This window comes from Drosophila pseudoobscura, chromosome X, assembly GCF_009870125.1.
Source record: "Drosophila pseudoobscura strain MV-25-SWS-2005 chromosome X, UCI_Dpse_MV25, whole genome shotgun sequence".
Taxonomy (NCBI): domain Eukaryota; kingdom Metazoa; phylum Arthropoda; class Insecta; order Diptera; family Drosophilidae; genus Drosophila; species Drosophila pseudoobscura.
In genome coordinates, this window is record NC_046683.1 from 43,553,734 (window position 1) to 43,581,329 (window position 27,596).

The window sequence follows — 27,596 nt, forward strand, 5'->3', positions numbered from 1 at the left end:
TTGTTCACGTCTCCCCACCCCACAGAACGGGAGTCTGTGGGTATCTGTGAGCCTGTATCCTGTATGCTTTCAACCTCATGCTCTGGCTAAGTGTATCCGGAATTGGTTCAATACCGACGGAAACCGCAGCAAACTTCTCCGTGGGTTCGGCCCCTTTGTGTGCGTTACTGAGGGCATTTGTGAGAGATTTCGCAAACAAGTTTGTTTAATTAAGATTTCCTGCGGGTCAGTTGATTGACTTTAAGTGCCGAAAACTAACCGAATTAATGAGGGAAGCCCCAGGAAACGCCGCAGGATAAGAAGAGATGAGCAGATGAGGGTGTCTGGCAAAATCCACACCCAAGAAACCCTTCAGTGGGAATGCTTTCAATGCTTAGAGATTTTGGGATGTGCCCTGATCAATCGCTCTAAGTTTCTAGATATACATAGGTAATATAGGTAATTACTTTAATATTTTATCAGTATGTTAAAATTGGTTAATAGAACCTGTTTGGATCAGCACTTTATTTGTGTGTTTATGAAGCTCAACTACTCATTCAACCGTGCAGCTGAGTCGGGCCCAAAAGAGATTCCAAGCTAACTAAATTAATGGCACAGTCGGGGGGTAAATACCGAAAATAGAGACCCAGAAAAAACCGAACAAGTTCCTTGGAAAGACCACACAGCACAGCTCATAAATATGTAGGAATCCCCAAAGGGGCAGAGGCAAACACGCTAAGCACTTCCGTATGAATAAATATTTAATCAATCAATTTCGACAATTTTCCTTTTTCGAGGCTCGTCAAATGCATAAACTGAACGGATACATTTTCATCTACCCATGATGATGATGGTGATAGGAATGATGAGGTTGATGAGATTGAGATTGAGAATGGGGATGGGGATGGGAATGGGAATGAGCAAAGGAATGGGCAGGAGGTTTTGGAGGATGGGATGCCCTTGTCGCTGTCGTTGAGGCATAAAACAAGTCAGACACATAAAAGAAGATTTGATTGAAATGCTAATTTCCACAGATTACAACCAAGAGTTTTTCACTCAGGAAAAGAATTCGAGTCCTTGGTAGATGGACAGCTCCATTTGGACTTAGTCATCATCATCATCAGGAGGAGCTTCAAAGCCATGGCATGACAGGACACTTCTCTGTCGAAGCCCATCAACCGCAGCCCTGTTTAGCTTCAGTTTCAGTTTCAATTTCGGTTTCATTTTCAATGCGATTGATTTTCTACGAATGCTCATTTCCCACTCACTTTCTCAGCAGCGATTATCGAATCGTTATTAGTTTGTCCGCTGCCTGTGACAGGTAACATTGAACTTGGGGATTGAATGGGACTGGCTTTGGCTCTGTCTCTTTTATTCAATGTGGGCTACATATTCCAAGTGCTGTTCACCTGTGCGTGAGTTCATGATGATTTTTTCAGCATGATTTACAGTCTGAACGAACTTACTATGGTTAGCCCTTGGTTTTGGGGTTGTCGGGACAGTTGCTTGGGACAGAACTTCAACGCGATCCACTTGGTCCATCATCAGAAACACCCAGGCTAGATGTCGCCTGAATGAACGCGGCCTTAGATGAAAGGCTTTGAATCTTTACACATAGTTCATTGGTTCCTGCGATTAAACAATACCACGAGGCGTTAAATGATTCTCTCACCTCTCATCTGGCAGACCAGATATGGAAAACAGTGTCTTTCAGTTCAGTTCAAGTGATTGATTGTAACCAATAAGTATCTTCAATCTTTCCGTTTGCCTTCTTTCGTTCAGTCACTGAATGATTTCTGGAGTCTTGCCCTGCCTTGTTTTTGTAGGCAGTCTTTTGGGTTCCTCTCCGCCAAAAGTCAGCATAAAGTCTTACAATTTATCTTCGCCTCGGAGCACAGTGCAGCACTTTCCTTGCAGTGCTCTGAGCATCTGAGCACTCCCAGAACCCAGAACCACTCTCACTGACTCATCCGAGCGAGTTGGCCTCCGCCAAGTCGGTTATCACACGCACAGAAGAGACACACACAACATTGAGGCAGAGTTAACTTAAGCGTGAAGCTGAAGTTGTTGCAAAATGAACGACTGTGAAGGAGTACAGGACTCCGAGACTACGACTACGACCCATACCCATACCCATAACAGTTGCATTCCCCGACTATGACAAAATGTCAGAGAACGAGGAGCAGCAGCAGTGGAAGCTCCCCGTGGGGGGAGCAGCTGCAACGTGCCACAGTTGCAGCAGTTGAAGTGATAAACGCGCTGCGCAATTGTTGCCTTTTGTTGCTGTTGCCGTCGAGATTTGCCATCTGACAAAATGCTTTTGACATTTTCGCAAGTTAACAATAAAAATATTTCATATAATTTAACGCTGCTGTGTCAACAATTTATGGCGAATTATCTTCAGCTTTGGCTTTGGCTTTGGCCCGGACTCGGGTTCGGGTTCGACCCTGTCACAGATTCTGCCAATAGCCGGGCCAGAAGCTGAGAAACTTGGAGAATGCTCTCTCTCTCATATTTATTGCTTTTAGCATATTTGTCGGGCCCCAGGCAATCTGTCTTTGTGTGGGCCAAAATGCAAATTCTCAGTCTCAAATTTTCCGACTCTGGTTTTCATTTGAGGTTCGGCAAAGTTTTTGGGAAAACAAAAAGCCCTTGACCAAGTGCAGCTGCTCGGAAGTGCTTCGGGTACAATTTTTGAAGGGCGGTCAATGAAAACTTTATTTGTTGCCGAAAGAACAAAGCCAGAACTTGAGCAGAGCAGGAAGGTCTCGCTGGGGAGTTGTGTGCGGAAAGAAAGTCTCAAATAAATTTTGAATGTCAGGCAAAGGGGCCCAGATTATTGTGGAAGGGTTCACATTCATATGAATGATATTCTGTTTTGGGCGCCGCTTTAGTTTGAGAATTACCACTTTAATGGCAATAAAGAAGGGAAAACCATTTATTTTGTGTGTAGTATTATGATAGGTATTGTTATTTAGTCAATCCGTAAATTGTTTCAGAAGTGGACCGGTTTTCTTGGGCATTTTTGAATTGGCATTAAAGTTGCATGTCTTCCCCCTCTTCTGTAAGGATCTCCTCGGTTATTTGAAGGGGTAAAGGACCTTCAGTTATCTTCTCCAGGGCAACATTGTCGAAATCGGTGTTCTGGAATTCACCGTCACCACCCGCTTCCTTGGCCTCGTCCTCATCCCCCAACTTGCCGGGGAGCTTGGCCTTCAGGTCCCGGTGTAGCTGATTAATCATAGTACAGCTCAAACTCACGCGACTCATGACCCGCGCCATTCGCTCCTGAATTCCAGTCATAATCTGATCGAACTCTCTGGCCTGTTCAGTACGCTTTCGAGTACCTGGAGCTCCCAAGGCCAAGTCGACATCACTGTCGGAGCCCTCCTCGAATTGCACGTCTTTAAAAAGGACCTTGCTCAGAGATTCCTCTGATGGTTTATCGGACATTTTAGAAAAAAAATATATATATATTTGAGCTTAGTTATTCAGAAATTGAGAATTATAAATGGGAATAGTAATTGGAATTGGAACGAAAGGGGGAAATGTCACAGAGAGCTATCCATCCAGTCGTCGCCTCCTTGAAGCGAAATCAAGTGTAAAATGTGTCCAGCTGAGATATGAAAGCTGAAATCAATTAAAGCCATTTAAGAGAAAAACGACCAAAGGATATGGATGTCGACTGCCCTCGTTGCCGTCTTTGTCGATGTCGTCGTTGCCAGGGCGCCAGGCAAATAAATCTCGGAAACGACTTGGCGAAGGGTGGGGTCTGTTGGGGATAAAAGTTGCGCCACAGTTGAATGGAGGGAACGAAATCAAAGTCTATAACTTAACGACTGCAATGAGAGTGATGCTGATGACGATGTCCTCGAGGTTCACACACAGACACACACACAGCTCGAACCCCACTGAAACCCAAACGAAAAACGAAAAACCAAAAAGCGTAAAAAAGAAGACAAAGCCCAAAAGACGGAAATGCAGCATTCATTCTCTCGCCTCGCTGGGGGGACTGGCACTGCCGCTTCCTCCTTCGGTGCCATTACTCTTTCAGTCTGCTTTCGCCTTCATGTGCTAAATATTGGCCCGCCATTTCTTCATACTCGTTCTGGGCTGGCCTTTGTCGCCGTTCGCTCCGATCTTCTCCCCCAGCGCAATAAACCAATAAATCTGCTTAAGTATTTTGCAATGGTTTTCCACAGTCCATAGTCCTCTTATAATAAATTCCTTTACGCATAAAAACACTTACAAATGAGCCTCTCTTCAGGGAAATAAATGCCATGTCTCTATGTACACATATATCTATCCCATGAATGGGCTTAAAGGCATGTTTATGGCTGTGGCCAGGTATGAACAGATCCCCCTTGATATGGGACTCAGGTACTCTGTGACTCTATCAACTATCAATGACAGATGAACAGAAATCGAACTAGAAAAGGTCCATCGTGGGCTTCATGGAAACTAGATTCCTCTCATTCTTTTCCGAGCTTGGGCACTGATATTACCAGTTCATGCCGCTCTTTAATTCGCCATTAAATTCCCATTCAGACCACGGACAAGCTGTTGGCTAATCTGTTGCCCAAATCACATTGCAACATGTGGCTTCCACGCAGACACATAACTAATTGATGATCTAATTGAATGCTGTCCAACCATTTCTCATTCGTTTTGTCCCTGCAACATCTGTCAGATCCATCACAATAAATAACCATATAGTTATAAGGAGTGTTTCCTACATTAAAATCCCATCATGCTTGAGATTAATGTGAAAAGGTCACGCCCAGCCCAGCCCAGCCCCTTCCCAACGAAGGAAAAGCCATTCACTTTAGCTAGACTTTGACATTTGCCTTCACCGTTGCCGTTGCCGTTGCCATTGCCGTCGCCTTCGCCTTCGCCCTCGTCTTTTCCTTTGTTTTTGTTGGCGCTCTTTCACTTTTTGTCTTCTGGGCGAGACACGTGACAATGTCGGAGCAAACATACTCGTAAATGCCGTGTGTCAACATCCAGGTCGCTGAGAAGTAAAGTGAAAATGTCTTTTTATCAACTTTCGGTGGCCTTTGCTGGCTTTTGTTGTAGTTTTTACATTTGTCTTAATTAGGGGTTGGGGGGGAAATAGAAGCCACTTGAGGAAGTATGCCGAAAGAGAAGAGCCATCATCTGCCGCTGGCACTTCTGCACTGCCTGGTCTGGCCATAGACCCTACCCTGCCGCCTGCCCCCTGCTCTGGCGTGGGCGTGGGCCAACACGTGTGCGACTTAATGGCAACACTTTCGTATCCTTACGGCTCTCGTATGCCGCTCATGTCTGTCTGTAATTTATATGGCTGCTTGAGTGCCAGCTCCCACCCGGTCCACTCGGCCCACTCTCCCGGTTGTTTCCGCTAGCTCCTTCTAGCAAAATTTGTTATTACGTTGAATTAAACTTGAAAAATGTGTTAATGGGGTCGTTCTGCGCTGCCCTAAACCAACTGCGAATCCGACCAAGCAACTTAATTAAATTCCACAATGATTTTGTTATTTCGCCATGTAGCAACAAGGCACGGCAGCTTCTCCAGCTGCAGATGTAGCTACAATTACAGGAGACGGCAAAACATAGCGCACCACATGGCGTACATGGCGTATGTGTGATATTTGTAAGCCGCCTTCGCCGCCTGCACGTTCTTCCTTCTTGCGGCTTTGTGCCTGCCTTCTGCCTCCTTCTTTTCTCTGTTTTTCCCTCTAATTTGTTAGTACTAATGAGCTGTGAAAAGTATTCTCTACGAAAATTGGTAAATTGCGGATGTCGAAGAAACTGCGTGAGAAAATTGCGATGCCCTGTGTATGCAGCTTGTGTATAATGGGATGACGAAACAAAATCTCTCTAAAGAGTGAACTCTATACTCATAAAGACATACACACTGTATGAATGGTTACTTAAGGAGTGAAATGATGTATTTTTCTTACAAATATTTTCTGCCTCTTTAAAAAACACGCAGACTCGACCAATCCTTACATTACAGCCTATTGAGCAGAGAATGGCTGTAAATATATTTAATAAATTATCGCCAGATTATTTTCAATTAGCTCTCTTCTCACTTGTCTCTCTTCTTCTCACAGATTTACCCCAAATTTAAAATCCCTTAGGCCAAAATATTGCACGTTGTATTTATTATTCCTGTTCTCCGAAATTTATTCAGATTTTTCCTCTTAACTGTGGCGACATGGAAATGGTTTTACAGGTCATTAAAAAAAAAACCTCAGGATTTATGTGGAACCGAGCAACGGACCAAAAAAAGAAACAAAAAGTTAAAAAGAGAAAAGTTTCCAGTGACCAACACGCCAGGACAGGACAGGACAGGAACGTCCCAGGAAAGATTCGGTTTCAGTTTGGTGACTTGTTGCCAAACGGGCTTTAAGCTGTAATCCGAGTTAACAATAATCTGAAGGCAATTAGCAAAGAAGGGAGGGCCGAAAGTGTGGCCGAGTTAAAATGGAAATTTAAAGGAAAAACCATGGGCCGACCACCGACCACCGACCGCCGACTGTTCCACGATGTGCCTTGGCTTTGCATTCCAATCATCCGCTTCTGACACACTAGAGGTTTCCACCTGGCTAACCACTCGTCAATACTCAGCGGAACTGATTGCCACTGAGGATATTGCGGCCTTTGCTTATTACATTTTTCAAGTGTGGCCGAGTGCAACAATTATTTATTGAAAAGCAGAAGCACAGCCAAGGACATGCCTCCATTCAAGGATAAATATGCTGCGGCTTTAAGTGCTGCACACAAACTTTATTACAATTTAAACATTTTTGGCAATTTTTCCGTCCCGGACTGCCGGCTCCGGCTCTCCACACATAGCACATCGGAATAGTGAGCACAATTTGCATTTGAAATCTGTGTTCTCTATTTGCATTTGAAGTTCTATTTGTATTTGCGTGAATGGACCGGACCGGACCGGACCCCCTTCTGACAGATGATAGGAAGGGTGCGGCTCTGCCCGAATGATCATGATGATGCTGGAACGTGCGTTTGTTTAAATGAGCCGACAAAAAAATGTGTTTTTTGTCGTTTCCCTTCTGTTAGTTTTGTGTAGTTTTCTGTTTTTGAGGGGTAGTTTTCCTTTTGTTTGCTCGTTGAAATTTAGCATCAACACATGGAAAATTTGTTGGTGGTTCGTTGATTTGTTTGTTTTCCCTGTTGAATTTCATTGAACGGAAGGAAACCCCAAGAAAACGCCAGGAAAACCCCAAGACCGACGCGTCGGTCGTCTTTGGGAAATGCTGGTAAAATTTCAATACCGTTTAAAATACTTGCCACAAACTTTTCCAGTGCCGTTTGCTTTTCATTTTTGTTTGGGATTTTGAGAGTAATTAAATCAAAGGATATAATTTGAGACATCAATTTTGAGCTGTCATTACTAATAATAATTGGATGCGCTCGAAAAGGAAATATAAATAATTGTGTAATAATTCACTTTCCTTTTCCACCTCCTGCCCCACTGCCCCCACTGGCCCCACCTGCCCCCATGGCTGTGGCATTTAAAGTGAATTGAAAGTTCCACGTTGACAGGAGTGCAGTCCAGGCCCTGTCTGATGATTTATCATCATAGTTCCGGGCCAAACTTTCATTAGGAAAATAAGAATGAAGAAGCGAAGGTCAAAGGTCCCGTCTCTACGTCCTCCGTCCTCCGTCCTCCGTCCTAGGTTCACGGTCCTCTGGCCCTGTCCGAACTATTTCGCCAGGCAATGCACGCACTTCCATTTCCATTGGCCGAAAACTTGTGAATTTTCTTATTTTTCTTGTGTGAACTTTTTTGGTTTTTGTTTGGTTTTGTTTGGTTTGAAAAAAGGGAGGTTAGTCGACACTTTATCATGTCTCCGAGGGCGACGGGAGGTTGCGGGAGGCCGGCGTTAGGAGATTGTGGGCTCAGCTTGCCCGGAGCGCACAAATTGAAATCTGCCAGCGTCAGTCAGAGTAAATGAGGCAAGACGCAGCCACAGACCCAGCGGGAAGTAATTGTGGGCCCCAACCTCCCGAGCCACTGCTCTGCCTGACAAAGTCTTTGCCGTAGTAAAATGAAATCTCCATTTTCAACTTTTTCGCTTTTCTTTGCATACTTTTTTGTATTTGTATATGTACTTTCGTATGCCGTTGGCTGCCTGTGTATGACAAATATTTAGCCAAAGTGATTTCTGACAGCGTCATAAAGGATCGGAGGCACCGGAGAGGCCGAGGAATACCCGTACTTCATGCCCCGTTTGAGCGTAATTCGTCATTTGACCCGACAGCGAGTGCGACAGCGGCCCATGCGGCCCATGCGGCGTATACGCTATTTTCGAAACGTACCGCCAATTGAATTGCAAATGCGACAAATCCACTTGCGGCACATTTTTCCAAGACCAATGAATTGCACTAGACACAAACCACTGCAGTGGTGTACTCACATTTTAGTAATTTTTATTTCACAATTTTAATTTTGGCTTTCACGTTTGCTCAACGAGCACATCAAATTTTGTTCGATCTGGTTGGGTTGCGAAAGGTTAAATTAATTCAAAGGTCGCGTTTGAAAAGGAATCGTCGCTGCCGGGTGATAGAGTGCTGCGATTGTATTCGAAGTTGTGTACCAACAGCAGAGGGGTGCAGAAGGGGCAGAAAAGAGACAACATGTGGCAGTGTAGAAAATGTTGATTGAAATGGAATTTCTGTCGTTGTTAATCGAGCAACGTACATATATCGTGTAGCGTGTATCGTGTAGCGTGTAGCGTGTAGCGGATAGCGTGTAGCGGATAGCGGGTAGCGGGTAACATGTAGCGGGTAACATGTAGCGGGTAACATGTAGCGGGTAACATGTAGCGGGTAACATGTAGCGGGTAACATGTAGCGGGTAACATGTAGCGTGTGTCATGTGTTGTGTTGTGTATCGTGTGTACTGTGTTCTATGTCTAAAAGTTGACATAATCGAGCTCCCGACGCAAGCGAAGCGTCAGGCGCAGCTTCCGAAGCTCCGTGCTGTACTTGGCCTGGCATCGATCCACGTCCACAGGATGGGGCAGAGGCAGGTGGAGCCGATAGAGGGCGGTGGCCAGATCCAGATCCGTTTCCTGCAGAGTCAGCTTGATCTTGTCGACTGTCGTCTCCTCATCGGGCAGATGAATGTCCAGAATAAGGTCTTCGCAGCTGGCGGACGAGCCGGTGCGATTGCCCATCTAAAATGCGTGCGAGTGCGAGTGATTACTAAGCGGCCTTTCGCCAGCGAACAGTGATAGGTAGGCAAACCTGCAGGAAGACATCTTCAGTGCCCACGGCCTGGCTGTAAGTCATGGTGTATTCTGGACACCTTCTCGTCTCCAGAATATCAGTGTCCTCACGTTCCTGCTGCTCTTGCCACTCCTCGAGGGTATCGGGCTGCTTCTTTTGCTCCTCCACCAGGGGAGTGGCCAATGGATTGGGCTTTTTCTTTTTCTTGGCCTTGGCCTGCGCGGACGATCCTGCTGCCGTTGGCGCCTGAGGACCAATGCTGCCAGGTGCTGGACCATGAAGGGATCTCTGTTATAAACACTTCTTTCATAGGCCCTTTCCGCGGTTACTCACTTAGCTTGTGGACCACCAAGGACTCTTCCTCATCCTCGCTGCTGCTGCAGTCGATGCCGGCACGAGTCTGCCGGGGATTCAGAAGGTTCTGCAGCTGACGCAGCTGGTCGGGATTGTCGAAGACCGACATTACTGTGAGACCCGCACGCGAGTAAAAGTATTGAAAGTATTGAAGTATTTCAAATTCTTTTTTTCTAAATTTTTTTTTTCTTTTTTTTTTTTTTTTTCTTAGCACTTGTCACTTTATTTTTTCGCACTTGTAAAATAAAACTCGAAATATTTATACAGTTTTTGTTTTTAAGTTTTCGGCTCGGCTTGTCGACTTCAACTGAGGAAAATCGGTTGGATCCCCAAATCCTACACATGAAAATACGGAGAGGGATTTCCACGGCCAACTCGGTTCAGTCGTTGTTTATTTTGATGAGATAAATAGAAAAGGTTACTATGCCAACGGGAAAATTGTAGAGTCGGACCTGTTTCCCAGTTTCCCAGTTTCCCAGTTTCCTACCCTCCGGCGCAGTTCCGGCTTCAACGGCTTCCGAAGCTATGGCACCACTGGGGCTATTTCAATTATAAACTTGGGCTCCCATTTTAGTGGGAAACTTTTCGCCCGAGGGCCAACTGCACTCGAACAAAATATTTCACTTGTCAGAAACAATTGTTTTGCGAATTATAAATTGTGTAATTATTGTTCTAGGTTTGACCTTGTGGCGGCCAGGGGCCGCAGAAATTACGACTATAAACAGCCAAACAGAAATTTGCATTTTTCACGCGCCCCCTACTGGGTCAACGCTAATTTGACTTTCCGTCTGCCGGAGTGGGAGGCGAACAGTGAACAACATGAAAACGTGGCCCCGTTAACAACAAGGCTCAGATACAATAGCCACAGCCAGAGCCACAGCAAAAGCCATAGCCACAGCCAAAGCCATAGCCATAGCGCAGTGGGGTCTGAATTCGACATTGGACAAAAAGAACACAGATTTTCAGAGTTCGCGTTGTTGTCCTCTAGCCAGCTACGTGTTTAATTTGTTTAACACGAGCTGTCGGTGAAAGCGAAAACGAAAGGGATTCTCATCCCTGCTCAAGGACGGAGAGCCGCTGGCACTTGACAGCGCTATTTAGCGACACTCGACCTGACCACCGCCCAAGGGTCTGTCATTTGCAGCTGACATTATCCTGTCTCCAAATTTGAGCGATTCCAGAGGTATTTGGTTCCCTACTGAACCAGAGCTGAATACCAATGATGGAGAGTACATGCATATTACATTTTTTGCTAGCAAACTATGTATATCAATTTACAACTGGGTGTGCTTTGATTTCGAATTTTCGATGTGTTCTTAGCACATTTATTCCCCTCCAAAGATTACTGTATGGACAAGTTTTGAGCCTAAAGGTTCGGCCCTTTGTGCCTTCTACCGCATAGAGCCCCCCATAGAGCCTCCTGCTGTTGAAAGGAACCCAAACAAAACCCTCTTTTTCGAAGCTGCCCTTCAACAGCATTGCAAACATCACGTAACTGAATTTTAACCTTGTTCCGCGCACACATACAACTTCCAGCCATTCTACGAGTATTCCAACAACTATCGACTGTCGGCACAGGGTATCTTTTCTGTGGAATGCGCGCCAGTGCCATCACATCCGCAGAGTCCCCAGGGCCCCCAGGGCAGCCAGATACCCAGATGCCGCAACGCATCCAGACAATCAACATGAATCCATGGTGTAATTGTATTTTGGTTGTCGCACACATTTCAATGAACTGCAGAGCAGGGAAAAAGGCAAGGGAAATTTGTGTTGACTGAATACACACGGCCGTCTGTCCCGGCTAACCCGCTGGCGGGACCTCTCCGAGAGCATCCATTTGCCCGCACCCACAAGGCCATTGCCAAATAGATTTTTGTTTCAGAAGATAGAACACTGGGCGGGCTGGGCGACAGCAGCAGTAGCAGCAGCTGCAGTTAGTAGGGTGAAAGTGAAATCGGTCTCCGCATTTTGTTGGCAGCTGGGACGTGACGTGCTGCCCACACCCTTACACCCTTACACCCTTACACCGTACACCTCCGCCCCCCGCCCGAGGAATGCGATTTGTGTGGGTCCTTCTCCACCTCTGAATTCTTGTCTGCTGTTTTTCAGCAAGATATTATTATTTTTGGTTGTTACATAAAATGTAATTAAGAAGGCATTAAGTAGCGTGCATAAATCATGGAAAGCAGCACCAGCGGGCACATGTGTCTGTGTCTGTGTGTGTGTGTGTGTGTGTGTGTGTGTGTGTGTGTGTGTGTGTGTGTGAGGAGGGGCACCTGGCGGGGCAGTTACGTGATATTTCTCCTGCTGGGCGGGAATAGGGGGAGCGAGCACGAGATAGATTTGAATAGAAGGCGGAAAATATACATAGCATACGCTGGGGCTGGGGCTGGGACTGAAGCTAGAACTGGCTATGGGGCTTACGACGGGGTGGGGTACCGTCAAAGATCTGGGTCTGTTGATTGCATTTTTCTTTGGTGACACACTGGCGCACAATTTTTCGGCTGTTTATTTATACATTCATTTTTTTTTTTTTTTCTGTGAACAATCTGCTCTTTTATACACTCGAAAAATATGCTTTATATATTATAACTTTGGCATTTGGCATAGTCCTTTTTCCGAGGCCCTTTCGGAGAGACAAAATTTGCCCATTAAGTATACAGAACATATAAATATGTAGAACAAGTAAATAGACAACTTGTGGGATCAGAGAGGCTTCCCTAAATGAAGTTATAATATCCCGCAAGAGTAACATTTTGTTTCAAGTTAGGTGATTCTTGAAATGTGATCTAAATATGTATTTCTTCTGGTTTTTTGTAGTGTAAGAATGGTATCGGTGTGCGTGTGTGTGAAATGAATGCGCCAAGTCAAATGATTCCCCGAGCAGACACAGCAGCAGCCATTTGGCCAGAACAACAGAAAAAACAAGTAGAGGCACCCGGCCACAATTCCGAAATGGAAAAAACACGATGAACAGGATGTGCAGTCAAGCGAGCAGGACCAGGAGCAGGACAGGAGCAAGCAGCTAGAAAAAGTAGCGGCATAAAAATAAAACTATAAACGTTAAATTCTTCTTTCTCCGCTTTCACTCTCTCTCCCTCGCTCAGTGTCTTTATCCGTGTCGAATGTTTATACAGAAGAACAAAAAAGAAATTGCTAAGCAATAGCAACAAAACACAAGCCAAAAAGGCGCGCAACTTCCAGCGGAGTGGACTTTAAAGTACCACGAAATAGCCGCCAACAATCACCCAACACCAAGCCAACAACCAGTGCTGCCGGAATTGCCAAAATCGGCTGAAACCGAGAAGAAATAAGCTAAAAATTGGGCCAAGGCTAAACGAAACCTGAATATAAAAGATTAACGATACAGCAAATACATACTATCCTGCTGTTTTATTATTTTATTTTTCGCTTCGTCGGTGAACCTACAATTTTTCAACATTTCCGCAGTATCATCGGCTGTATTTTGCACACAGCTCATTTGTGGGCAGAAATGTAGACTCTGAACAAATTTCTCGTCACGATTTTCACAAAAAACTCGTGGAATATTTGTCAAAGAAATGCTAAATTTCTTAGCAGCCGGTTTCTACAGGTTTTACACATTTCTGCTAGCGAAAGTATTTCATTCCCAAATTGTTTTGCAAAAAAAAGTTGTTTTTCTTTCGGAAATTGAAATATTTTAATTAAATATGCCTTCGAAATCTGTAATAGCTGTATGACATTAGACATTTGCAAACTTAGCTTCGAAGAGAAAGATAGCGTGATAGACAACACGTAAAATAGGTGTTCGTAGCCGTCTCTAAAGTAGTCACAAAATTATGTTTTCCAACACTTACAGCCAGCTAGCACAATTGGCTCTGAAAATTTTAAAAATCGACTGCCGTAGCGTTTCTCCCAGATCAACTGGAAAGCCAACTGGACACATATATAATAGTATCTCTCGCTTTCACTGCATGCTTTTCCCACAAGACTTTTCCTACAGCTATTACTCATTCCAACTATTGCTATCTAGTATTCACATTTTTTTTTTTAAGTTTTAAATATGGCATTTCCATGGAAAAGTCCAATGACACGAAATATATACATAAAAGCTAAAAGCTAATGGGTTTATTTCCATATACGTTTGTTCCGATAATATTTTTTAAATTTAATTAAACTTAAGTTATTTAACCATTCAATGAACTTTGATTTGAAAATCTATTCAAATAAGTAAAAGATCTTGTTCGTTTTTTTTCTTCTTATTTTATATTTATACATAGTAAACTTCGTTAACTATTTTCTCCTATAAAAAAGATGATTCATGATAAAAGTTTTTCCCCAAAGTCTCTGTAAAAAAGCGACTAAATTTTTGTTAAGGAAAGATTAAGTGATTTATGAGAAAATGTGAGGTGATAAAGTAAAGCAAACATATGGAACGTATGGTACGTTCGCGACGCGTACTTTATTGCGTAAATACTCGATAGAAACCTAGCTTAATCTTCTTGTAAAATAAATTAATCGCTTAAGAATATTCCGCTCCGTTTCGCAGATTTTTGCAAATATATTTATATTTTTCCCCGCTCATAAGATTTGGTGTTTATGTGCGATTTAGAATTCATTAGCAACCGCTCTTAAATCGTAATAATCTTAGGATTTTCAACAACCGGAACGTGGCTTTAACATAGCTTGAAATATGCTAAAAGGGTATCACTACCAACAACACCAACAGCCGACCAGATTATTTGAGAGAAGAAAGAAGAGAAAAGAAAAGAGTAGAGACGCTCTCGAAGAATAAGAGAGAAAAACATTGGAAAGAGAAAATAGATTCCAAATGGAGTATTTACGCCGAACGAAGCTTTTGTTTGTAAACAAAGTGAGAGCTTTTGAAAACAGCTGGCTTGAAAGAGGAACTTGAAAAGTGGAACGGGCTAAGGCAGTGGCTAAAAAGAGTTAGAGGGGAGTATTTTGATTATTTTTGGCTGGTTAATGGATATACATATATAAATATATAAAATAAATAAAATTAACTACAAATATTTTTGGCTTGATGTTTCGTCTGTGATCAATAAAATACATTAAAAGAAATACTCGCAATTAAATGCTCTGGAATTCCCTCAAAAAGAGCCATGATGGTAGTCACAAACAAATCCTCCCTAAAACCAAACTTTGAAAATTAATTACAAGTATTAGTACAGTACACTACAGCGAAGTGAAATATTCCATAAATTCATAATACCGGTACTCAAGGAGTTTGCGGATACATTAGTTTTGTGGTGAATGTACATATGTAACAGCCAGAAGGAAGCGTTTCCAACCCCACAAAGTATAAATATTCTTGATCAGCATCAACATCCGAATTTTTATAACCATGTCTGTCTGTCCGTCTGTCCATGCGTCTGAATTGTTTGATGCCTAGTTCTCAGAGACCATAAGTTCCAGAGCAATCAAATTTTCTGTGCAGACTCATGGAATATAAAGGCCGGAAATCTTTGGCATCCCTCTTGCCACCCCCTGGAGGGGAGGAGCGAGATATAACGACTGGAGTATGTTGAGAAGTGAGAGGGAGAGAAAGATGTAGCGGAATACAAAACAGCCGAGGAAAATCGAAACAGATAAAATATTCTTAAATTTTAATCAGAAAAGTGCAAGAAATAAAATCAGAGCATAACCGGCGCGCCGGTCGTGGTTCCTATCCTTTTCTCTGTTTTTCCCATCTCTTCCCATTCAGGGAGATGGCGGAGAGACCTGCCCTCCCCGCATTAACCATTAAATCCAATTGTTCCTTCTGCGAACAGCGATACCGAAAGAAAGAGATAGCATTCGGCAGTCATCGACTCCGATACCAATCCCGGTGTTTACGTATAATTATAGGTAAAATATATTGTATAAGTTACATATGTACATCATACATCACAACGTTCCCACTCGTATGAGATGTAGATTTGTAGTGGGTGACGTTTTAACATTGAAATTAAATATAAAACAAACGATGAAAATGGTACACAGAAAGATAATAAAATAATAATTAAAATAATAATATTAACCCAATGGAAAGGGTGGGACCCGCAGGCGGCGGCTTCAAGCCAGCTGGAATCATTAAAATGAATGAAACGAAATTCACTTCATGGATACTATCACTACTCGTATAACTATCACTATAATAGCCCGCCGCCAGCAGAAAACGAAAATAAATCCCATGCCCCTGAAACAGAGCATGGCGTCCACTAACCCCATTACCAAATTACACCTCATTACACGCTGGCCACACCACACACTCCGATTATGACAATTATCAAATCGAGTAATGGAAATGAATAAAATCAGATGCAAATTGAGAGAGTCAGTGAACGAAAGCGAAACTGTAAAGGGAATACACTATGTATCATTTCAAACGAGAGTCGACCGATTTCGGTTCCCTCTCTACGTCTGAAGGCACGTACGTACTACTTATACATACATACGGTATGTATGTATGTACAAGTATGTAACTGTAATCGAGCGATATACCTGAGGAGAATCCCTAATTGGCTGAATCAGATATCAAAATGGAAAGCAGCCAGCCAAGAGGCTTAGCTGGGAAGACACTGGTCGAGACACTTACCTTTTTTCGGCCTGGTCCTCTGCGACGGTGCCCCGCAGACCTGAGTCGCCACTGGCGGCGCTCCGTCTCGCTGGCAAAGAGATCCTCCACGCTGCTACTGCTGCTGGGCTCCCCCTCCTCGCCAGAGCTGCCACTGGACTGATATGGATCCAATCCCTGCTGGCCGGCCTCCGCATCGCGCTGCCTCAACTTGCGGTAGTCCCCTGAATCGTCGCTGCTCAGGAAGCGTTCTCGGAATGCCTTGTAGATCCCGGCACTCACGCTGCCTATGCTGCCTATGCTGCCACGCCCATGGATGGCCGCCACCGGGGCGGTGCGTCCGGCATAGCTGCTCCGCCGCTTGGGCCTGGGATTGGGCACTGCCTCGTCGGGCGACTTCTTGGCCCCCCTCATATCCATCCTGCTTGGCTACTCCTCCTAATCTGCTCCAATCTCCGTTTCTTAGAAACGTGTGATGCAATGATTGCCTCGCATGTCAGGGAATCGCTTTCTGCTCTCTTGGGTTTCTAACCTTTTGCTCACGGATCCGGGGTGTCTCACTTCGTTTCTCTCCAATTAACAATTACGAGTGCTGCAAAATACGAGTACATATGTATGTATGTAAAAAAGAAATTCAGTTAGGGGAAAATTTGCATGCATGCTTTCAATTAATAAGGAACCTATTGAAATCTCTTTTCTCTGATTTTCGGCATGGATTGTTGAGTTTTCCACAAGAAAAGCGTCGATGATTATGTTTGCCCTGGGCGTATATGGAAATTCAGCGATTCAGTTGCACTTGCAACAGGTGAAGAACATGCCACAGAAAACTGGGAATGAGGAAGTAAGTGCCATTAAGAGGATTGTGGTGAAACTCGGAGAATATGTTTTAAGTGCTTGCTAAAGAGTCCCTACAAATCAATGAACTTACAATAAACATTTTTGTATTGAGATAGCTTGAATAACTTAAATGTCGATTCTGAACAAATCTGAGTATGGGCTTTCCACTCTACTGGAGATAAATAATGCTCTTGTTTCAATTGTTTGCGAGCATCATCATCCATTATGCCCAAGCTGCGGACAGAAGTTAATGTAATTTAATGACAATTAAAAATTTCATAGTATGACAGCAGGCACTCGATACATTATAATGATGTTTTTAAATGATTTGACGAGGGACACGTTTAACCAGTTTGCAGTTTCCAATTTCCAATTTCCATTTAACTTAATTGGGTCAACAGTCATTTAAAGTAATTCAAATTAAGCCCCACTCGCTGCACAAATGCGAAAAGTTACTCGTAAATTATCCAGCCGTTTTCCTTTATTTATTTGTTGTTTTTTTTTTGTGTTAATTCATGCAGCGGCAAATGAACATGAAAATGCGAAAAAATAAAAAGAAACAGTCGGATTTTCCCCTCTCCCTCGCTGCATCTGCACAAGTGAAAAGGTGTCGGAAAGATGAAAGGGAAGAAATGATGAACAAGTTGAAGGAAATACCGCAGTTGGCGCCCTGCTGTGTGTGTGTGTGTGGTGAAAGAAGTGTACCAATCGATCCAAGACCCAGATCGTAAGCCATATGTGAACCTTGCCACCCTTCCTCAATAGGTATATCGGTTATGGACTCAACTGAAACATCTCTTAGTCCAGGTTCTTAGGGTGGACACAAATGAGTAATAGACCAGCGGCTGTCCAACCCAGAGAGCATTAACTGTATTTGCCCAACTTTAAGGATGTTTGTCTTGGCTGAGAAGTGGATACTTGTTTCCATTTTCACTTTGTAAGTGTTTATGCGCCATTAGAAAATTTGTATAGCCTGCCTCTACACTCGGAAAAATGATTGATTCGGTTCTAAATGTGTTTGTATGTTTGCTTCCCTTTTGTTGGATAATTATGTATAGTATTAATGATTTTAAACTGGCTATCGCTCATTCAGATGTATTAATCTATCCAGCTATCGGTTGAAATGTTTACGGTGTATGGACGCTTCGTGCATAATAAACAAACGTTAAACAGACGATGTTGACGACAGGGCCCAGACCCAGACCCAGACCCAGAGATAGAGACGGACCGGGACCGACAAGAATCAAGAACACACACACACACGCACACACTGCAAACCAAACTGTCATATTAGCATATTGAGAACGCAACGAACTCCAACTGTCTCCCTCTCTCTGTCTATCTGTGTGTCGGCCTCTACTGTCTCTCTCTGTGGGTTCTTCTGCCTGCCTGCGTTTCCTCTGCTCGCTTCTCAGCGCCAACGCATCCCGTGCGCATGCGCAACTTTCTTTGCGGCGGAGCCAGCTTCAGCGTCGACTGCGCTGTTTCGGGGGCCTTGGGGTCTGGAGCAGGCGCGGCCGTTGGTATCAAATCAGTCGGTTTGCAGACTTTCGCGTGTGCGGTGCTAACAAATAAGCAAAAAGCAACAAACGCCGCCAAAGACAGCGACAGAGACAGAGAAACAGTGAGAAAGAGAACGAACATACATATGTACATATGTGTAGATCGAGGAATCTCGGATTAGGGCGAGATTTGTTGACAGTTTGAATCAAGTGCAAAGCGAGTGGGAAATAGTTCAATTATTGTCGAGAACAACTCGCAGCAGCGGAAACTGTAGCTGTAGCAGAATAAGCTGTGTTTGATTTACATAATTATCAAGTGGAGTGTGAAAGAAATTCCAAAAAGTCCCATCAAACAAGAAGAACTAGAATCGAAATATATTCGTAACGGAACCCCGCTTTCCGGGTGAGAGAGGAGCGAAGAGGATTGTTTCAAGCAGAGGCTCATTAGCCTTACATGCATTAAATTGCATAACCCAGCGGCAGCAGCAGCAGCAGTGGCAGTACCAGTACCAGCTGAAGAAGAATCAGAACGAGTAGAAGATGATGCTCCACTTACGTCACTGGCCATTAATGCTGGCCATCGCTTCCTGCATTGGCCCGGCCTCAACAACAGCCACATCCACATCCACAACGACATCATCTTTATCCTCCATACCAGGCAAATATCAGGCCTTGGGTGCAGCAGCTCAACACCAGCCCAAGAAACTGAAAATAGGAGCTGGTGCTGGAGCTGGAGCGGCAGTCAACGCTTCCTCATTGGGTGCAGCAGCCGGCGGTGGCGGCCGTAAACCTGTATTCCGGCAAAATCCGATCAAGAATTGGCTTGGTTCCTTCAATCGCAATAATTCGCCGGCAGCTCAGAACCAAACATCTCCGACATGTTCCTGCAGGTGAGCCACAAAAGCTGTCATGGTCATGATGACAACTTCCAGTTAGCCAACAGCAACAGCACCAACAACACAAACAGCCAAGTGACAAACAACTTTGGGGCTGTCATTGTCCCGGCACACAAATGGCACAAACAGTTAAAGTCACTGATATATTTGAGTGCCTGCGAGGAGGAGATCACGCAATCGCGTCGATATTCTTTGGAAGAGATAATCTCTCCATCTCTCCTTGAATCCCATCTCTTGGAACATACTCAGAACATGACTGAGGCTTTAAAATATTGTTAGTCTGCGTGGAATCAATATTTAGCAAAAGACAATCTCTTGATTCTAGACTTTTTCAACCAAACCTTCACTCATAAAAGAATACCATGCACTATAATAGATATTCTAGTCAGCAAGACCCACACAGATTCCACAGGTACACGCTCTTAACTCCACTATATCCTACTCGGTGCGCAACAAACTTACAGCAAAAGGTTCTTCCCCCTATCTGGTAACCGCTTTCAATGCCAAGAATTTTGTTGACCCCCAAGTCAGTCTCTGTCTCTCTCACTGAAGAATTGTATTTGGAATGCATTCTTCCAGAGACTATTAAACAAATTGCATTGCCAATTGGGAATTCAGCTGTGGCTTTTGGCATAAGGAAGTACCCCAGGGTACTTAAGAAGTCATTGGAAGGCACGAGATGGACAGGAAACGTACTCCTCAGGGAGAAGCTGTTGAGCCAAAAATAGCTGAACAATTGGCCACAGAATCTAATAAGGCTATGCAGCCTCGGTTTGACGAGGTTGGATAAAAGGAATCCCAAGGATTACTTGTGGGAAAAGTGGGCAATCGGTTGAATCAAAACTCTTTGGCTGTGACGCCTCTTATACTCATATATTTCTGAAAATTTCCCCTCAATCATTAATAACAATCAATAAGTTTAATGTTAATCCATTCTTAACCATTCAATCTTCTGTTCTGTTGTGTTCTGTTCTGTTAAAAGCATAAAACCTGTTTTATTTCATATATATACTCGTAATATTTCTTCGTTTTTGCGTTTAAAAGAATAAACAAGACTTATTTGCATACGATTTGATAACAGGCTCTGTTTTGGGCTTTAAGAACGAATGTTTGTACTGCCCACAGATACATGAATACTTGTAATTTATACAGGCCCAGGCCCAGGCACAGGCCTGGCTTTATAAGGCGTAAGCCCAATCCAATCCGAATGCGTCACATTATTGTCTGCGAGGGAGGCACGGGGAATGCCGCGTCTTCGCCTTCTTCTGCGCCGTCTCCTAAGTGGGTCGCCGTCGCACATTTTACTTCTTTGTTTCGGGACGCCTCTCGCCTGCCGGGGCCACCATTTTGGGGCAATGACACGATTAAGCAGACACACACACTGGGGTTTTGGGGCTTTGGGGCTTGTCGATTGATTGTGTGGCCAAAAAATACATACTAAGAAGACGAGAACGAACTTGTTACGCTTCCTTGGCGTGGAGTTTTCGGTTTTTTTCTGAATGCAGTTCTCTTTCTCTGTTTTTGTCCATGGTTTCGGCAATTAAAAACCTGTTTAATGGAACGCGTCGTCTTTCCAAAGATGACAGCAATAAAATCTGCAAAAATCGCTCATTTGTTTTATGGCCGGTCATAAAGACTTTGACACTTTCTTTATGGCGAGGTTGCTGAACTCTGAACTCTGAGCCGAGCGCCCATTTGAACTGGTTTTCAACACCCAATCAATCTGATCGTTATCTTTCCCTTCCTCCCTTGCAGATGTGGCGAGCGGAACGATGAGTCCAGGATAGTGGGAGGCACCACGGCTGGGGTCAGCGAGTACCCCTGGATGGCTCGGCTGAGCTACTTCAATAGGTTCTACTGTGGCGGGACACTGATTAACGACCGCTACGTGCTGACGGCGGCGCACTGCGTCAAGGGGTTCATGTGGTTCATGATCAAGGTGACCTTCGGAGAGCACGACCGCTGCAACGACAAGGAGCGGCCCGAAACGCGCTTCGTACTGCGCGCTTTCAGCCAGAAGTTCAGCTTCTCCAACTTCGACAACGACATCGCCCTGCTCCGACTGAACGACAGGGTGCCCATCACCAGCTTCATTCGCCCCATCTGCCTGCCACGCGTGGAGCAGCGCAACGAGCTGTTCGTGGGCACCCGTGCTATCGCAACCGGCTGGGGCACCCTCAAGGAGGACGGGAAGCCCTCGTGCCTGTTGCAGGAGGTCGAGGTCCCGGTGCTGGACAACGAGGAGTGCGTGGCCCAAACCAACTACACCCAGAAGATGATCACCAAGAACATGATGTGCTCCGGCTATCCGGGAGTGGGTGGACGCGACAGCTGTCAGGGCGACTCCGGCGGGCCCTTGGTTCGGCTGCGTCCGGACGACAAACGGTTCGAGCAGATCGGTATCGTCTCCTGGGGAAATGGATGTGCGCGACCCAACTATCCGGGGGTCTACACTCGAGTGACTAAGTATCTCGACTGGATTGTGGAGAACTCGCGGGATGGCTGCTTCTGCGACGAGGATTACTGACTGTTAGTCACGGCAGTGAACGATTCATCGCCCTAGTTTTAGTTTATCTCTTAGTTTTGTAGTCCATATATTTTTTTCTATTTTTTTTTGCATTCTCATATTAAAACAACTGAATAAAGTTAAACAATGCAGTAGGTTAGATATCCAAAAAACATACACTTATGTTTTCAAAATTATTTAAATTGAGAAAAAGAGAACAAAAAGAATCGCTACAACGAAATTACACGTTAGCAGAGCAAGGTTTCGATCCTCGGACCTCTGGGTTATGGGCCCAGCACGCTTCCACTGCGCCACTCTGCTCGTTGATACCGTTGTGTCTAAAGCGCTATACACCCTACGGCTGGCAAGCAGTGCAAAATTCTTTTTCCGTTTGGCTAAAGTATTTATTATCCACAGTACTCGACTACGATTTATTTATTCTACGCATTTTATTTCGTTTTATTTGAGAGGAAAACAATGCTATCTGATTTATTTATGGATAATTAACAAAACCCATATCTTATCTGCTTAAATACAAAAACAAAAGGTTTACTAAGTTCCACTGTCAACAATTTCCTGCAAAAGAGGGTATGTTTCGTGTTAGCATTGCGGGGTGGAACGGGCTGCTCTGCTGACGGCAGCACAGAAGCCGTAACTAGTTTCTGGCAGCCCAACGGCAACAAGCAGAGTGGCGCAGTGGAAGCGTGCTGGGCCCATAACCCAGAGGTCCGAGGATCGAAACCTTGCTCTGCTAATGTTGTTGTAAGTATCGCCCGTCGCGTTTCTTTTTTCTCTTTTTCTTGTTTCTTTTATCAGAAAAAACTCTTTACAAGATGGGTAATGTGCATAGCATTATTTTAAATTACAGTTGCCTAACGAGGCGCAAAGAACACAGTTTGGAAGCCCAGATAATGTGCCACGACAACCTTCAACAACTCGTTGCAGCTCGAAACCGAATTGCAGGCAGGTTAATTTGGCTTTTGTATAGCTTTCGGCGGCCTGATACCCAAAAAGGAAATATCGTTAGAAGCACTGACTAGCTGGCTACCAAACCGGTTACCATCAAACAGCTGTAAATACAAGGGGCCAAATAAAAGATGAACGGCTCTCAAGCGACGGCGATGGCTGCAAAAGTCAAACGTACATATGTATACTCGTACTTCTCTAGTGGAGTGGAAAGGAATGGAGAAGTGAAGTGAAGAGAAGAGAGGAGCCGATCCCAACTGTTTGCTTATGAAATTTTAATACATTGCCTAATGAAACTTACGGGGAACTGGAATCGCAATTGGAACTGCTGTTGTTTCAGACGAAGCTGTGGAATACTGTATCTGCCTCACACTTCAAGAGATTGGCTAAATATTAAAATATTCACAGAGATATATGCAGATCTGTACTCTGTATGAGCATTGACTTCAATTTCCACTTTCGCTTTTGCCCACTTTTCATCTCAAGACATCAGTCTTCCTGCACTCACGTGTCGGCGGCGCCTTGCGTAATTATTCAAATGGAAATTTTGCACTGGATCGAAATTTGCGCATCTCACAGACACATTTTCGTGGGCCTGTTGTTCAGGTTGACGCTTCGAAATTTTCTTCTCAATCTCTTGTTTGTTCCCTGTTTTGTCGCGGTCCCGCGGCTACTGCCTCGCCAGCTGTTGTTTACCGTTCGCCGCTCGCTCGCTCACTGAAAGCTCCACGAGATAAAAAGATACAAGTTCCCCGCACCCAAAGAAATACACATGAACGTACCGTGCACGCATGCCGATGCCGATGGAGGTCTGCGTCGTCAGAGATCGAGATTCTTTTCGGTCTCCGTCTGCGTCTCGGTATCGGCCTCGGGTGGCGTGGAGTTTTACGCTCTCTTACTAGCTGCTGTGAATGAATCTTTATTTGGGAGATCGAGAGATCGGAGATCCGAGCAGTCCGAGATATACATTTATCGCACTCATATTCAGTTCAACGAAAGTCTGAGAAACATCAACAAAAATCAAAATAAATATTTTCGAAAATAGTAAGATGTCTTCATTGAAATCCAGTGAGAAGAAGCCATGCACCAGCTCTGCCGTGCAGGAAGTAGAGGCAAAAGGTGCAGCCAAACCCAATGCTAGCTTTCAGGCGATGGAATCAATGGGTCAACGCTTGGATCATCTGCTGAATCGCGTCATTACTTTGGAGAATTCGTGTATAGAATTGACCAAAACTTTCGATAGCAATGATATCGGAGAAGATGAAGCAGATGACGATGATTGGGACTTTAAGGAGGACCAGTTATCTGAGAACGATACACTTTTTGAAGTGCAGGAAACCACTGCGAAGCCTGAAGATTTGGATCTTGACAGTAACTAAATCGAGAAAATCTGCTCAATGTAACACACAAAAGTACCACCAAATGTTATACTATTAGTCGAACAAAGACACTATTGGGCCAAACTAGGAACACTAACACCTTAAAATTAATGTCAGTCGGGCACAAAACGTATTATAAAGAACATGCGTCATCACCAAGAAATGTGTAGCAGCCAGTAAAGATAATAAATAAATAATAATAAAAATCATTTTTTCGTTTTATACATTTAAACTGCCGCACAGATTCAGGAAATCCTGATTCTGATGAGGCGATTTTCGCGTTTATATTTCTGCTGCTGAGAACGATACCCAGCCGTCTGGGACTGCGAATTCTGTCTGCCAGTGCGGCCTTTATTGAATGCTTCCTATATGGATGTTATTTCGACATTAACATTGAGTGTAAATGGAGCTTGTCTGGCTGGAAAAACCCTAGCTAACGCTGACTCCGACGCCGAGGAGCAGGCTCCTGTGCTGGGGGTGTTAGCATTGCTGGGCCTAGGCCTCGATGAGCATCCAATTCCATGTGTGCGGAAAAAGCGGAAGGGGTACAAGGCACTGACTCCTCTTAAGCAAGTGCGCCATACTTGAGGGCTAAGGCTGTAACAAAACATTACATTATCGTTTATTAGATAGAAACTCCAAGAGCTTAAAATGCAAGTTTCAGCTAATGAAATAATTATCATTATAAAATAATCATAAATAGTGATCAAAATGAAGGATAAATAAGCAAAGCAGTGTTTGAATTTCCCGCGCCTCACAACTTCTAGTTCATTAGTTTTCTGGAACCACTAAGCCAAGTTGAACCGAACTATGTTATGGTACTGTTAAGTGCCGCTGATTGCGCGCCTAACACTACTTAATTCTGCCACAGAGCCTCTGTACCACTGTCAACATGGTGTCACCATGTAGTATGTGATGTAATATACAACCAGCGGGTACGCTGTTAGCCGCGGCAAGGGCTGCGACATTACTTTTATAACCGGTACGGAACTCAGTCAGTACATATGTGAGCTTATGTTTTATGTAATTTATACCATATATTTTATATAGTGTTTGGTTTAGCTGTTCGCAATAGGGACAACTTGATTATTTTTCAAAAGAGCCTCGTCTGATATCGAGATTCTTTTTGGTCTCGGTCTCGGGTGGCTTGGAGTTTTATGCTCTCTTACTAGCTGACTACAAAAACCTGAGAAAAACATAAAGTTCCGATAAAGTCGAGACACATCAACTGAAAATCCAAATACATTTTTTCGAAAATATTAAAATGTCTTCATCAGAATCGAGTGAGAAGCAGCCATGCACCAGCTCTGCCGGGCAGGAAGTAGAGGAAAAAGGTGCAGCCGAACCCAATGCTAGCTTTCAGGGGATGGAATCAATGGGTCAACGCTTGGATAATCTCCTGAATCGCGTCATTTCTTTGAGGACTTCGTTACAACAATTGAAACAAACTTTCGATAGAAAAGAAATCGAAGAAGATGAAGAATATGAAGAAGATGAAGCTGATGAAGAAGATGAAGAAGCTGAAGCAGATGAAGCTGATGAAGCTGATGAAGCTGATGAAGCTGATGAAGGTGATGAAGCTGATGAAGCTGATGAAGCTGATGAAGCTGATGAAGCTAATGAAGCTGATGAAGCTGATGAAGCTGATGAAGCTGATGAAGCTGATGAAGGTGATGAAGCTGATGAAGCTGATGAAGCTGATGAAGCTGATGAAGCTGATGAAGCTGATGAAGCTGATGAAGCTGATGAAGCTGATGAAGCTGATGAAGCTGATGAAGCAGATGAAGCAGATGACGATGACTTCGACTTTAAGGAGAACTTCAAGGTGGACAAGGTGGACGAGACTGAAGATTTAGATCTTCACAGTAACTAAATCAAGAAACTTTTCTCAATGTAACACATAAATACACTTTTGGTGCTTTGCTGTGCTGTTTCCTACATATATGCATAAATATAATACAAATTATAATTGTAGGTGTGTGTGTTTATCGATTAGGTGTCTAGGGGCTACACAGTTTATAGTTAATTTTTGCTAAACGATCACATTGAACAGGCACTCACTTGCACTCGCACTCGTACTCACATTCATTCACTTGCATTCATTCAAACCTAAGTTGTAGACGGGTGCAATCGGAGTGGGGCACTGCTTCCATGGTAAAGGGGGCACACAGAGGCACACCTCAATGTGGAGTCTTGTCGCCACTACTGTGGAATTTGGTGGTCGACGACCTCATTAAGAGATTTGAAAGGAAGGCCCCAAAAATAACAGCTTATGCAGACGACATAAGCACACTTATTACGGGTGTATGTCCATCGACTCTCAGCTCCATAATGGAACGTACACTCAGGGAGATACGTGAGTGGGCGGAAGAGGTAGGACTCAGTATCAACGCGGACAAGACGGACCTCATCCTCTTTACCAAGAGGTACAAGGTACCGATATGGACCCCCCCGAAAATTGACCAAACTAGGCTGACTCCAAAATCACAGGTGAAATACCTAGGCACAGTACTGGACAGCAAGCTGGCATGGAGGCCCAATGTAGTGGAAAGGGTGAAGAAGGCTACCATTGCGCTTTATGCATCCAAGAAGATGCTCAGCAGCACATGGGGCCTGTCACCTGCTCTAATGCACTGGATCTACATCTCGGTGGTGCGACCAGCTCTGCTGTATGGTGCCTTAGTGTGGTGGCAGGCTACTGAAAAGAAGACATACCATAAGCTTATGGAAAAGACTCAGCGACAGGCTCTGCTCTGTATTACAGTGGCGCTGAGGTCAACCACAACAAAAGCACTCGAAACTGTACTCGGAATCGACCCCCTGGACATTCACGCTCGCCTGATTGCGGGAAAGGCAGCACAACGCCTTATAGCATCAGGCAATCTTTCGATACAAGGATACGGGCACAGTTCAATTGGCAGGGACATGACCAGATCAACTGATTACATGACCCCCCAAACCTGCAGTGGTTTGTACCACTGCAGTGGTACAGTGCACTGTCAACATGGTGTCACCATGTAGTATGTGATGTAATATACAACCAGCGGGTACGCTGTTAGCCGCGGCAAGGGCTGCGACATTACTTTTATAACCGGTACGGAACTCAGTCAGTACATATGTGAGCTTATGTTTTATGTAATTTATACCATATATTTTATATAGTGTTTGGTTTAGCTGTTCGCAATAGGGACAACTTGATTATTTTTCAAAAGAGCCTCGTCTGATATCGAGATTCTTTTTGGTCTCGGTCTCGGGTGGCTTGGAGTTTTATGCTCTCTTACTAGCTGACTACAAAAACCTGAGAAAAACATAAAGTTCCGATAAAGTCGAGACACATCAACTGAAAATCCAAATACATTTTTTCGAAAATATTAAAAT

The 27,596-nt window shown here is 44.1% G+C and overlaps 4 protein-coding genes, 1 long non-coding RNA gene and 2 other non-coding genes across 7 annotated transcripts in view; 2 read left to right on the forward strand and 5 right to left on the reverse strand.

The window, feature by feature from the left end:
* The window catches only part of ome (dipeptidyl peptidase 4 omega), a 68,109-nt gene extending 44,556 nt beyond the window's left edge, over positions 1-23,553 (reverse strand). Inside the window, exons 1-2 of the mRNA XM_015187133.2 lie at positions 23,141-23,553; positions 16,154-16,724 (exon numbers count right to left, since the gene is read on the reverse strand). Of these exons, the coding sequence (XP_015042619.2) occupies positions 16,154-16,552 (399 nt within the window). The 5' untranslated portion in view covers positions 16,553-16,724; positions 23,141-23,553. The remainder of the gene's footprint in view (positions 1-16,153; positions 16,725-23,140) is intronic.
* Positions 978-1,972, reverse strand: LOC117184490 (uncharacterized). The gene is made up of 2 exons (XR_004469879.1): positions 1,442-1,972; positions 978-1,388 (listed from the first exon to the last, which is right to left on the reverse strand). It is a non-coding gene; the product is annotated as an uncharacterized lncRNA (long non-coding RNA).
* gdrd (goddard) lies at positions 2,869-3,526 on the reverse strand. The gene has a single exon (XM_002134732.3). It carries the CDS (start codon positions 3,430-3,432, stop codon positions 3,016-3,018), a length of 417 nt encoding a protein of 138 aa, XP_002134768.2. The 5' UTR covers positions 3,433-3,526; the 3' UTR covers positions 2,869-3,015.
* On the reverse strand, positions 8,407-9,798 carry Dnaaf6 (Dynein axonemal assembly factor 6). Its single transcript, XM_002134733.3, has 3 exons — positions 9,553-9,798; positions 9,238-9,488; positions 8,407-9,167 (listed from the first exon to the last, which is right to left on the reverse strand). The coding sequence occupies exons 1-3, from the start codon at positions 9,680-9,682 to the stop codon at positions 8,904-8,906; spliced, it is 645 nt and encodes a 214-aa protein (XP_002134769.1). The 5' UTR covers positions 9,683-9,798; the 3' UTR covers positions 8,407-8,903.
* LOC4813339 (venom protease) lies at positions 18,490-22,050 on the forward strand. Its single transcript, XM_001353172.4, has 2 exons — positions 18,490-19,361; positions 21,123-22,050. The coding sequence occupies exons 1-2, from the start codon at positions 19,012-19,014 to the stop codon at positions 21,892-21,894; spliced, it is 1,122 nt and encodes a 373-aa protein (XP_001353208.3). The 5' UTR covers positions 18,490-19,011; the 3' UTR covers positions 21,895-22,050.
* Positions 22,123-22,194, reverse strand: TRNAM-CAU (transfer RNA methionine (anticodon CAU)). The gene has a single exon. It is a non-coding gene; the product is annotated as a tRNA-Met (tRNA).
* On the forward strand, positions 22,556-22,627 carry TRNAM-CAU (transfer RNA methionine (anticodon CAU)). The gene has a single exon. It is a non-coding gene; the product is annotated as a tRNA-Met (tRNA).
* Positions 23,554-27,596: the final 4,043 nt, after the last annotated feature.

Excerpts from the sequence above, each read along its gene's own strand:
- gdrd (XM_002134732.3), bottom strand. The coding sequence starts at position 3,432 with ATGTCCGATAAACCATCAGAGGAATCTCTGAGCAAGGTCCTTTTTAAA.
- Dnaaf6 (XM_002134733.3), bottom strand. The coding sequence starts at position 9,682 with ATGTCGGTCTTCGACAATCCCGACCAGCTGCGTCAGCTGCAGAACCTT. Across the intron at positions 9,489-9,552 it reads CTTGGTGGTCCACAAGCTAA|CACCTGGCAGCATTGGTCCT; the intron begins GTGAGTAACCGC and ends TTCATGGTCCAG. Across the intron at positions 9,168-9,237 it reads CTGAAGATGTCTTCCTGCAG|ATGGGCAATCGCACCGGCTC; the intron begins GTTTGCCTACCT and ends CACGCATTTTAG.
- LOC4813339 (XM_001353172.4), top strand. The coding sequence starts at position 19,012 with ATGATGCTCCACTTACGTCACTGGCCATTAATGCTGGCCATCGCTTCC. Across the intron at positions 19,362-21,122 it reads TCTCCGACATGTTCCTGCAG|ATGTGGCGAGCGGAACGATG; the intron begins GTGAGCCACAAA and ends CCTCCCTTGCAG.